The sequence below is a fragment of the Schistocerca nitens genome, chromosome 3 (assembly GCF_023898315.1).
Source record: "Schistocerca nitens isolate TAMUIC-IGC-003100 chromosome 3, iqSchNite1.1, whole genome shotgun sequence".
NCBI lineage: Eukaryota > Metazoa > Arthropoda > Insecta > Orthoptera > Acrididae > Schistocerca > Schistocerca nitens.
The window spans coordinates 380,498,079-380,510,679 of NC_064616.1; the positions used below are offsets into that span (position 1 = coordinate 380,498,079).

Sequence of the window (12,601 nt, forward strand, 5' to 3'; positions counted from 1 at the left end):
GAGGGGGCATTTCCAAAAACAGTCACTTCAACAGCATCAGCTGAGGAAAATAAATGGCTAGCTGCGGGTATTAGAAACTCCTCCAAGCAAATTTAAATTTCTCAGTTCCTTGCAAATGCACCTCACTGAACCACAATATATAAATTACTATCACAGGTACAAAATGATATACAAGGAGGTACCACTTGCTTTAAAAACAATATTCAATGACAAAATAATATATAAAACACAAAATAAAAGCAAAGTAGCATGGGATGTTATGAAACATGAAACCAGAAATGACAAACAGAAGTATAGTGACATACAAATCAAAGATGGGAGTAGAGTAATAGAAGATCTTCATGAGTTGACAAATCTTATAAATGAGTGTTTTTCTGGTATTGCACAGTAGCTGCAACAAAACCTTCCTTAAATACATGTAGCACCCACAATGAATTGCACTGCAAGCACAATTATGTTTCCCTGAAACACAGCGTGAAGTCAGGAAGACAATATATCAATTAAAAAATAAGTAGTCAGTGGGAATAGTTGAGGTTCAAGCCTGTGTTCTGAAGGCATACATTTACAGCGAACAAACCTCGTTAACAAAAATACTGTGTGTGTCCTTTAGCTTACATATTTTTCCTGAGAATCAATAGCATGAAACAAGAGTTGGGTTCATACTAAAAAAAGGTTATGCAGACTATAGAAAACTACAGGTCACTTTCACTATTGTCAGTGTTTTCAGAAACAGTGGAATCAATCATGAAAGATAGACTAATGAGTTACATGTATAACTGCAACATACCTAAAGAAGCACAGTTTGTTCTGGGAGAAGTACAATATCAGTCATAACAGAGTTCACAAAAGTAGTATGTGAAGCTTTGGACAAGGACGACTATCACAGGCATATTCTTAGACTTATCCATGCCTTTTGACATTGTTGATCATGTTGTTGATGTTGGTATGGTCTTCAGTCCAAAAACTGGTTTGACATAGATCTCCATGCGAGTCTACCCATGAAAGTCTCTTCATCTCCAAATAACTAATCCAACACACACACACACACACACACACACACAAAACCTGGTAAATCCTTGATTCCTCAGAACGTGTATCAACTGGTCCGTTTTTGTAGTCAAGTTGGGCCATAAATTTATTTCTTCCTCAATTCAATAAAGCACCTACTCATTAGTTACATGATCTACCCATCTAATCTTCAGTATTCTTCTGTAAGGTAGCACCCATTTCAAAAGCTTCTATTCTGTTCTTGTCTGAACTGCTTATCGTTCATGTTTTACTTTTGTACAAGGCTACACTCTGGACAAATACCTTCAGAAAAGACACCCTAACACTTCAATGTATATTCAATGTTAACAGAGTACTCTGTTCCAAAAATGCTTTACTTTTATTCTTAGGCACTTTCTGCTTCTCTATCATTAGTTATTTTTCTGCCCAAATATTCAGTTGGTGCATGAGTTTGTACCATTTTTCCATAAATTTAATAAACACAACAGATAAACATAATAGAGACTTTGGTCATCAATAATATTTTCACCTTCACTATTTACTACACTCTGCCAACACTGGTGTAACTTCTCAATTCCATGACTGTAGAAATCATGTGGTTTTGAGGTGAAGAACTCATCAAGCCATGTTCAGAGCCCATTTTCATCTGGAAAGAAAGTTCCTTGAAGGTTGTTTGATAGAGTGGAAAAGGTGAAAATCTGAGGGTGCACATACAGGCGAATAACATGGGTGCCAAACAATTTCCCAATCCAACTCTTTATTGGGTTTTTTGTTGGTCTAGCAGCATGCAGGTGGGTGTTATCATGGAGTAGCATCACTTCAAGCAGTCTTCCTGGTCATTGTTCTTGTATTGTGTCTGCAAGACATATGAGCTGTTGACAATAAATGTCAGCACTGATGGTTACACCTCCGGTAAGCAATTCATAGTACACAACATCGTTGCTGCTCAACCAGATGCTTAAAATTACCTTTTGTGGATGTGCGCGGGTCTTTGTATCGGAAGTTGCTGCTTTGTTTGGGCTCAACCATTCCTTTCTTTTCCTAATGTTAGCATAAAGACACTGTTTCTCATCACCAGTAATGATACAGGATAGGAATGGTTGGTGTTGTTTAGGAACCAACTGATGACGAGCAAGCAGCCACCTGCTGATTATTGTGATTTTGGTTTAGAGCATACGACAACTATACACCCAATTTTTTAACCTTCTACAGTGCATGCAAATGTCACACAACAGCAGAATGATCACAGTTCACAACATTTGCAAGTTCTCATGCACACTGATGTGGATCAATGCATCTAAATGATCTTCATCGAACACCAAAAGTCTTCCTGAACATGGAGAGCCACTACTGTCAAAACAATTTTCTTGCCATGCTCTATCCAGTGGCATTATCTCCACACACAGTGTAAAAGTTTCTCGCTCCCCTCTACTGAACTCAAACAGAAGAATATGTCAGACATGTTCTGATTTCTCCACTTGGCACTCCATTTCCTAATGTCTAACAACTCCACTCACTATGATAAAATGACAATATGTAAACTCAAATTGCAATAGTGAACTACAAACAAAAAATGACGATCGATAAATAAACCCATAGCAACTGGAATACCAAAATGGGGGGGGGGGGGACCCACACTATGAACTTCTGCACCAACCTAATAGCAAGACTCATTACTGCTCTCGTACTCTCGTATATCCTTCAACAGCACCTGATTTAATTTGACTATGTTCCATTACCCTTGTCTTACTTCTGTTGACACTCATCTTATAACCTCTCTTCTAGCCACTATCCATACCGTTCAACTGCTCTACCATGTCCTTTCCTATCTTCTCTGACAGAATTACAATATCATTGGCAAACGTCAAACTTTTTATTTCTTCTCCCTGAACATTACTTTCTTCCCCAGATTTTTCTTTGGTTTCCTTTACTGTTTGCTCAATGTACAAATTGAATAACATGGGGGACAGATTACAACTCTCTCTTACTCCCTTCTCAACTATTGTTTTCCTTCCATGTCCCTCAACTCTTGCAACTGCAGTCTGGTTTCAACAGAAGCTGTTAATAACACCTTTGTTCTCTGTGTTTTATCTATGCTACTTTCAGAATTTTAAAGAGTACATTCCATTCAGAGTTGCCAAAAGCTCTCTCTAATGCTACAAATGTACACTTGCCTTTCTTTAACCAACTTCTAGGATAACTCCTACAATTATTGCCTCACGTGTTCCTACATTTCTCCAGAACCCAAAACTGATCTTCTCCAAGGTCAACTACTACCAGTTTTTCCATTCTTTTGTAATTTGTATCAGTATTTTCCAGCAATGACTTAAACTGATAATTCAGTCATATTCACACATCAGCATCTGCTTTCCTTAGAACTGGATTTATTACATTCTTCTTGACCTCCGAGGTTTTTCAACCTGTGTCATTGGGACTTTGTTTCCTCTTCAACCTTTCAGCACTCTGTGAAATTCTTCTCCCAGTATCCTATCTCCCATCTCTTTTCATCTACTTCTTCTTCCCTTTCTACAATAGTGTCTTCAAGCTCATTTCCCTTGTAGAGCCCCTCTACATATTACTTTCAGTTGGTATTTATCTTTCCCCTAGTTACACGTGATTCTACAGCTTTTTATGTGTCCTCTAGCCATTCTTGCTTAGCAATTTTGCACTTCCTGCCAATCCCACTTTTAGAGGATAAATAATAAATTGAAATTTCATTCTGGAAATAATAAATTGTCTGAAGAGATGAAAAATATTACTACAGTACACATATTTAAAAAGGCAGCTAAAACATACTTCCCAAGTAATGTGAATGCTATTAAAGATTAATTAGAGGACTCAGAGCAGAGGTTAATAATGAAAGAAGACAACTACAGACCCTGTCACATTACAATACATAATCACAGTGTGATGCTCTTAGAAGCACGTGTCAACATCTATAGGGCACGAGTTAAACATCTCACTCACCAGGAAGTGATGACGACTCAGTTTTCCAGATGGATTTGATGGGAGGACATGCAAATGTTTACGTACCTCATCCTGGAGTTACCAGTGAGCATCCATTGTGTGTGCAGTGGTACGGTGCAAATTGTGTACGACAAAAATAACATTATATAATTGGGACCAACTGTATGAAGGTGTGCAGTTGGTAAGACACTGACTTCGTATTCAGGAGGATGGAGTTCGTTCTCTGGTGGTGGTGGTGGTGGTTAGTGTTTAACGTCCCGTCGACAACGAGGTCATTAGAGACGGAGCGCAAGCTCGGGTTAGGGAAGGATTGGGAAGGAAATCGGCCGTGCCCTTTCAAAGGAACCATCCCGGCATTTGCCTGAAACGATTTAGGGAAATCACGGAAAACCTAAATCAGGATGGTTGGAGACGGGATTGAACCGTCGTCCTCCCGAATGCGAGATTCGGCATAAATACCACGACTGCACCTGGGCTCTTCAGTAGTTGTGTACTCACCTGATGATGGCCGGACGTCTCTGGGCCGAAATATCGTGGCAGAATGTCGACGGGATCCGGCTGCATACCCGGAAATTATTAAAAGAAGAAGAAATACGCCGGGAAAATTTCAGAAGTCACATTAAAACAGTAACTGATGATAGTCCATTTATTAATGAGTAGATATGGTTCAACAAGCTGCCACATACTTTGAAAAGTTGTGAAACACAACTGTTCCACAGGAAGTTAAAAGTTTTCCTAGAAAATAAGTGTTTGTCTTCACTCAATTGATTCTAAGCAACACACAATACAGGGTGCCCCAGAAATTTTGCAACAAACTTCTAAGGGTGTTGGGGGTCTAACATAAGGACTGAGAAATGCATAGCAACCCTACAGCCACAAATGTCAGGGGTAAGTGGCCACAGACGTCAAAGAAACAAGAGTGGTTCAATTGAAACATTTATTGGGCATCATGAGTACACACGATGTATGACATGAATACACATCTAATGCTACAACAGATTCTCGAAGTTTGCACTACCAGATGCCATGCATGCCAGACACCGAAGGAATATTGACTGACAGACACACTTGAACACGTCAGGAGTTTCTTTGACTGTAGCAGCTGCGCAGATGATTTTTCTGATGATATTCGTTTCAGACTCAACAGGACCACAATACATAAAACTTCATGGCTCCCCACAAAAAGATATAAACACTCAATAAATCCAGCAAGCGTCGGGGGCCAGGGTGTCAGTCCACCACACCCAATCAATTGAAGCAGGAATGACTTGTTCAAATGCCCATGAACAGCCAGCCCAAAATGAGCAGGCTCCTCATCTTGTCGGAACCACATGCTGTCTCTCACATTTGCTGGAACATCTTCAAGTAAGCGGCATTCCCCTCCAGTACTCTCATGTACGGCATCACCTAGCTGTGTACAACAACATTTATGGACATGGGCTGCTATGATTCTCAATCATTATGCTGTGCCCCATCAGCCCTAGAAGTTGTGCCCCATCAGCCCTAGAAGTTTGTCGCAACATTCCTAGGACACCCTGTATATTAAGACGAATGTATGGACCACTACTAAATGCATACATCACTTATATTTATTACAATGACATCACTGTTTAACTTAAGCATGATGTTTGCAAAAGTTGGGCCACACAAAGAAGGCTACATCAAAAATATTAAATAAATAAGTATGGGATACAAAAAAGGGCTATAACTGAGGTAAAATACAGTTGAATTGCAAAAGCTTACCTATTTGTGCAAGTCAATACAACATTCAACCGACCAGGAAGAGGTCGAAATTTTTCTGGTATAGACTCCCATGTCTTCCTTCCCATTACAACAGCATTTTTCTTCAGTGGATCGGTAGTACTCTTTGTCATTTTTGAAAAATATGCCAGCTCCTTCCTGCACAAAAGAATATTTTTATTCATTTCAGTGATTCTGCTTTTCAACATAATGTAGCAATCACAACTTTCTAAGTCCAAAAGTGATAAATTTAGATTACAATAACCACTTTTTGTGCTTTTAAACTATGTTCATATGTACTCAACATTAAATTATGAAACTATGCGCACTATCTTCCAGAGAAGTTTAGATGATATTTAATATAAACTGAATTAGAACTCTAGTTGTACAGAGAGGTTTAAAATACAGAGTAATTCACCATGGTGACTAAGTACCTGACACACTTCAAACATTTGTTTTAGTTAGTGGATGTGTGTTTCAATAAATAGAAACATTACATTTGTTTGCCAACATCAGAAAGTTTGGTATTGCTTGATTTAGCATTGCCCACAAGTCACAAAAGTTTGCTATGTGTTAAACAGGATTGAGTTCATGTGACCTCAGCTTAATGAGAGTGTTCCTCGAACCATTCTAACATTGTTCAGCTATGACTGGGTGCCGCACAGTCTTGCTGAAAGTAAAAGTAACCTGAACAAATGGTTGCAAAAATCTGATTGAAGCCTCCTGTATCGTTCACATGTGAGTGACAATGACAATTCTACAAAAAACCCTGTTGCAACCCATGTAAACATTCACCACAGAAAAACACCACCACCTGCTGAACGATGAGCTGCTCGTAACAAGATGTGAAGTTTTCAATTAACTCAAAACCTTCAACTGGCTAGTACAAACACACAATGTAGCTCATCAGTCTGGGGGCCACTTCTCAATGGTACGGATTTCCAACTGCAGTATGCCTGCACCCTCTGTAACCTGTATACCCAATAACATGCAGTTAGCAGAGGTACACATGTGGGTAAATGGCTTCTGTACCCTGCAGCAAGGTAGTTTTTCTGGATGGCACTGTTGCTCACTGGTTGTTGTTTAGAACGGAAATAGGGACTGGTAAAGCTGCATCATGGCCCATCTATTTGGTCTTACAATAGAGTTACATCAGTCATGAATGCAGTGCTACACACAGCAGCTGACTGACGGAGTAGAATCCCTCAAATCAAGGTACTCAAAGAACACAAATTACACAGTGACAAATACAAACACACTGCTTCCACAAGCATGATGATAACAGTGCCCCCTCTGCCAGCACCCACAATCTAGCCACAGTAACATATTTTTTTACTCTGTATATTGCCAATACTTTGCTCAACTGCCATATCATTTTCTGAAAAAAGTAGTTACAGTCTACCTCTTTCTTACATTGCATGATGCAGTTTCTACCCGCTTAACGAATTATCGGTAGTGAACATGACGAGTTGTCATATTTTTGTGGTGAAATTCTTTGGCTTCACCAACTCTCAACCAAACTGTCACATTCCAACCTAACCTCAGCCTTCGCTACAGATCAGTCTGTCACCACATCAAGTTTTCTCCCCACAATCTGTATTGAATACAAATATAGTCAAGCACTTCCCATCATGTATCACACAGTACACCGTAAACGTATTTTAGCCCATTTGCCTGTACAGTGTCTGATGATTTTCCAATAACATGACATTACTGGACATGGCAGCAGAAGTTCTCTTCCATCAACAGAGCAGTTATCCGTAATTCAATGGATCATGAGTATATTCACTATGACTATCTCAACGCCACGTATCATCCTTTTAGGGTAGTCCTAGTGAGCTGTTTTTGCCCCCTCTGCACCTTCTTCTTCCACCTTTAAGATCTGTAATTGCATAAGTCTTGCACCTTCATTATTTGCTACATATAAAGTAAATCTCTGGCATATAATAACAGAGGTATAATAATTCCTGCACAAATAATATTAGACTGGGAAGTAAAATTAATACTATTTTGTGCATGTAATTATGTTGAGAGGCTAGATAGACATATGGTTCCTGAAGAGGTGCAGCAGCCTTTATAGTTTTTGCAGTAGCAACAGTCTAAATGATTGACTGACCTGGCTTTGTAACATCAGCCAAAACTGCCTTACTGCACTGGTACTGTGAACAACTGAAAGCATGGGGAAACTACAGCCATAATTTTTCCAAAGAGGATGCAGCTCTACTTCATGGTTAAATGATGATGGCATCCTCTTTTGTAAAATATTCTGGAGGTAAAACAATCCCCCATTCGGATCTTCGGGCGAGGACTACTCTGGAGGATGTCATCATCAGGAGAAACAAAACTGGCACTCTATGGACTGGAACACGGATCTCGGATCTCAGGTCCTTTAATCGAGAAGGCAGGTTAGAAAATTTAAAAAGGAAAATGCATACTTTGAAGTTGGATATAGTGGGAATTAGTGAAGTTTAGTGGCAGTAGGAACAAGACTTCTGGTGAAGTGAATACAGGGTTATTAATACAAAATAAAATAGGCAATGCAAGAGTAGGTTTAATAACAGATAAGAAAATAGGAATATAGGTAAACAACTATGAACAGCATAGTGAACGCATTATTGTAGCCAAGACAGAAACAAATCCCACACCCACCACAGTAGTATAAGTTTATATGTCAACTAGTTCAGCAGATGATGAAGAGATTGAGAAGTGTATGATGAGATAAAAGAAATCATTCAGATAGTTAAGGGGGATGAAAATTTCATTGTGAAGGGGCTGGAATTTGATAATAGGAAAATGATGAGAAAGAAAAGTAGTAAGTGAATATGGAATAGGTAAAGGAATGAAAGAGGAAGTTGCCTGGTAGAATTTTGCAAAGGGCATAATATTAATCATCCCAAACACTTATTTTTAAAGTCACGAAAGAAGGCTGCATATGTGGAAGAGATCTGGAGACACCAGAAGGCTTCACACTAATTATACATTTAACAGCAAGACAGATATTTCAGAACCAGATTTTAAATTGTAAGACATTTCCAGGGCAGATGTGGACTCTGATCACAATTTATTGGTAATGAACTACAGATTGAACCTAAAGAAATTGTAAAAACGTAGGAAATTAAGATGGGACCTGGATACGTTGAAAGAATAAGGGGTTGTTGAGAGTTTCAGGAGGAGCATTAGGCAATGAATGACAGGGGAAATGAATACAGTAGAAAACAAATGGGTAACTCTTGAGACATGAAATAGTGAAGGCAGGAGAGGATCAAGGCCTGCGAGAAATCTTTGGATACAACAAGATAAACTGATGTTTATTAATGAAAGAAGAAAATATAAAAGGGCAGCAAATGAAGCATGTAAAAGAGAATACAAACATTTAAAAAATGAGATTGATACGAAGTGCAGAATGGCTAAGCAGGAATCACAAGAGGACAAATCTAAGACTTTAGAAGCCTATTTCACTAGGGAAAAAAACAGACACTGCCTACACCAAAATTAAAGTCACCTTTGGAGAAAAGAGAAGTAGCTGTATGAATATCACATGCTCAGATGAAAAACCAGTCCCAAGTAAAGAAGGGGAAGCTGAAAGAGGAAGGAGTATCTACATGGTCTACACAGGGGAGGTCAACTTGAAGGCAGTGTTATAGAACTGGAATATGATGCAGATGAGGATGAGATGAGTGATATGATACTGTGGGAAGAATCCAGTATAGCAGTGAAAGAACTAAGATGAAACAAGGCTCCTAGAGCAGATGACGGATGAGATGGGTGATATGATACTGTGAGAAGAATTCAGTATAGCAGTGAAAGAACTGAGTTGAAACAAGGCTCCACAAGCAGACAACATTCCGTCAGAACTACTGATGCTGATAGGTTAAGGAAAGGCAAATCTACATTAGTATAATTCGTAGACTTGGAGAAAGCTTGACAATGCTGACTGGAGTACACTCTTTGAAATTCTGAAAGTAGCAAGGGTAAAATACATGGAGCGAAGGGCTATTTACAAGTTCTCTAGAAATCAGACTGTAGTTATAAAGAGTCAAGGGGGATGAAAGGGAAACGGTGATTGAGAAGGGAGTGGGACACAGTTGTAGCATATCCTTGACATTATTCAATATGCAACTGAGCAAGCAGTAAAAGAAACCAAAGAAAAATTTAGAGTAGGAATTAAAGTTCAGGGAGAAGAAATAAAACTTTGAGGTTTGCCAATGAAATAGTAATTATGTCAGAGAGCAAAGGACTTGGAACAGCAGTTGAACAGAATGGATACAGCTTGATAGGATGACACAAGGTGAATGTCAACAAAAGCAAAACAAAGATAATTGAATTTAGCCAAATTAAATCAGTTGATGCTAAGGGAATTAGATTAGGAAACAAGACACTTAAAGTAGTAAATAGGTTTTGCAATTTGGGCAGCAAAATGATTTATGATGGCTGAAAAGTAAAGAGGATATAAAATGTAGACTCGCAGCGGAAAGAAAACCATTTCTAATGGAGGGTAATCAGTTCACATCAAATACAGACTTAAAGAGTCCGGAAGATATGTTTGAAAGCACATGTCTGGAATGCAGCCTTGTATGGAAGTGAAACGTGGATGACAAACAGTTTAGACATGAGGAGAATAGAAAATTTTGACATGTGATGCAACACAAAACTGCTGAAAATTAGATGTGTAACTTAACTAATGAGGAGGTACTGAATGAAATTGAGGAGAAACGAAATTTGTGTTGCAACCTGTTTAGAAGGAATCGGATGGCAGGACATCAAGTTATCACTGGAGGGGAGTGTGTGTGTGTGTGGGGGGGGGGGGGAGCAAAAATCGCAGAGGAAAACCAAGAGATGAATACAGTAAGGCAGATTCAGAAGGATGTAGATTGCTGTAGTTATTCGGGGATGATGCTTGTACAAGATTTAGGAGTCTGAAAAGCTGCAGCAAACTAGTCTTTGGACTAAGGAATACAACAACAAATTCAGCAGCAATTACGGAACCGTATGGAAACTCAGAGCTGGCACATTTCCTGTGGTTTAAATGCAGAAACTAAATACACTTCACTGTAATGCTGAAAAGAACATCCTAACCTGTGCCTTGAATACTCAAGTAAATGTATTATAACAAAAAAAAAATGATTCTCATCCTTGCTGCTCCATATCGAAGAATTGATCCATATCCAAATATTGCGTATTCCGGTATTTTAATATTTGTTATTGCCACTTTCGTCTCTCACACGTCGGTACAAAATGTACATGCATGATGTATGTGTAACGGCCCCTGGGAAAACCAACAACTCAATTATTTGCGAAAGAATTATTACATATAGCACCCTGATTGGTAAAGTACAGTTCAGTTTATTGGACCTTAACAGATTAAGAAAAATTTGGGTCACAAATCACCACATACGGGATCCATTGTTTCATGGATTAGTTTTGTGTCTAATAAAATCCAAACAGTAAAAACTTGCCTTAGGTTCCAAGGTAATTTACCACCAATCCCTATTCCGTTATTATTAGCAACTGCCACGATTATATTGCACTTCATTTATGTTACTTCTTAATCACTATCTACGTACACTAATGACCTCAGAAGTTTTTAAACTATCTGCGTACAATCAGTTTTGTTACACGTTACTAGCTTTACGGACAACACAAAACCAAAACAAACAATATTATTTTCCCGCTCAAATAACCACAGATTAGAAACCTCTTAGAAGTAACCATAGGTTATAAATCAAGAAGGTTATGAGCACAGTCTAACATAAACTGTGGTTATGAGTTACTCTTTTGTCTAATGACAGCAAATCTTAGTATCGATCGGTTGCGCTCGGGTTTGTAGCTAATGGGGCTTACCGGTTACAGGCAGTAATAGTTACAATAGAATCCTCTCTCCTGTGTTCTGTTCGCATGTTTTGGTTATTGTGCGTTTGTTTGTATTAATACAACTTTCATTTGGAAAGTGGAAAAATATAGTTGCAATTTGTACACTGCAACATAGGGCAGTAATAAAAGATTATAGACGAATTCGCACTGGCAGTCACATCAAAACATTTTGCAATGCATTTCAAATAGCGGCATTAACAATGGCCGTCGCTTCATGTCACGTCACGGCACCGTCAAGGTTTATAGTGGTGAGCCAAGGTCCGTAAAAAAAGCAAGAAATTGCAAGAAGCTAGACAGCGATTTCAGTCACAACACAACCACAGGTTAGACTGTGGTCTGTGACACAACTAGGAGTGCCAAGTAGTCTTTAACGTCCAACGCCGTAGGCCATCTGTTGGTCGAATTTCGTACTTCTTCCTGTGAATCTATTGGCTAGCTGCTATTTCCGTGACAAGTCGCAAATAGCAACTAAAAAGCAGTTAACATTCAACGCCTTCTGCCATCTGACGGCCTAAGTTCGTACTGCTGTTTTTATTTGTGACACGATATCGGGCCTAACTGCGATTTCCGTCACTAGTAGCAGCTAGAAATCGCAAGCAGCAACTAAAAAGCGCAGTTAACATTAGATGCAGTATACCATCTGTTGTCCTACGTTCGTACTTCGCTCTAAGAACCGTATGTCTCACGATATGAATGTATTATATGCTTGTGGTCGAAGAAATGAACCTAGAAGCTAATTTGCGCTGAGAAAAATTTTAGACTCGGTTGAGAATTGGCGCCGCCGAGGAACATTAAGGCCGAATAAAGGTTGTGATAATATACAGACCTATAGCGCAGCTTGGAATTATTGCGATATATTGAGACAAACTCTTCATCATAAAAGTTAAAGCTGCAGGCTTATTTCAAAACCAAATAATGGATAAGGCTCCGTTCAGTATTTTGATGCGTATTACACACATATATCGTACATAAACTACTAAAAATGCAGTCTGGTGTCTACTAGGTAACTTTTCCC

At 38.9% G+C, this 12,601-nt stretch overlaps 1 protein-coding gene across 5 annotated transcripts in view; it reads right to left on the reverse strand.

Moving 5' to 3' along the window:
- LOC126248316 (dihydrofolate reductase-like) overlaps window positions 1-11,963 on the reverse strand; it is a 103,758-nt gene extending 91,795 nt beyond the window's left edge. Inside the window, exons 1-2 of one of the 5 annotated variants that reach the window (XM_049949202.1) lie at window positions 11,557-11,963; window positions 5,719-5,874 (exon numbers count right to left, since the gene is read on the reverse strand). In XM_049949202.1, the coding sequence (XP_049805159.1) occupies window positions 5,719-5,874; window positions 11,557-11,612 (212 nt within the window). In that variant the 5' untranslated portion in view covers window positions 11,613-11,963. The other 4 variants (XM_049949200.1, XM_049949203.1, XM_049949201.1 and 1 more) reach the window with 4 other exon arrangements.
- Window positions 11,964-12,601: the final 638 nt, after the last annotated feature.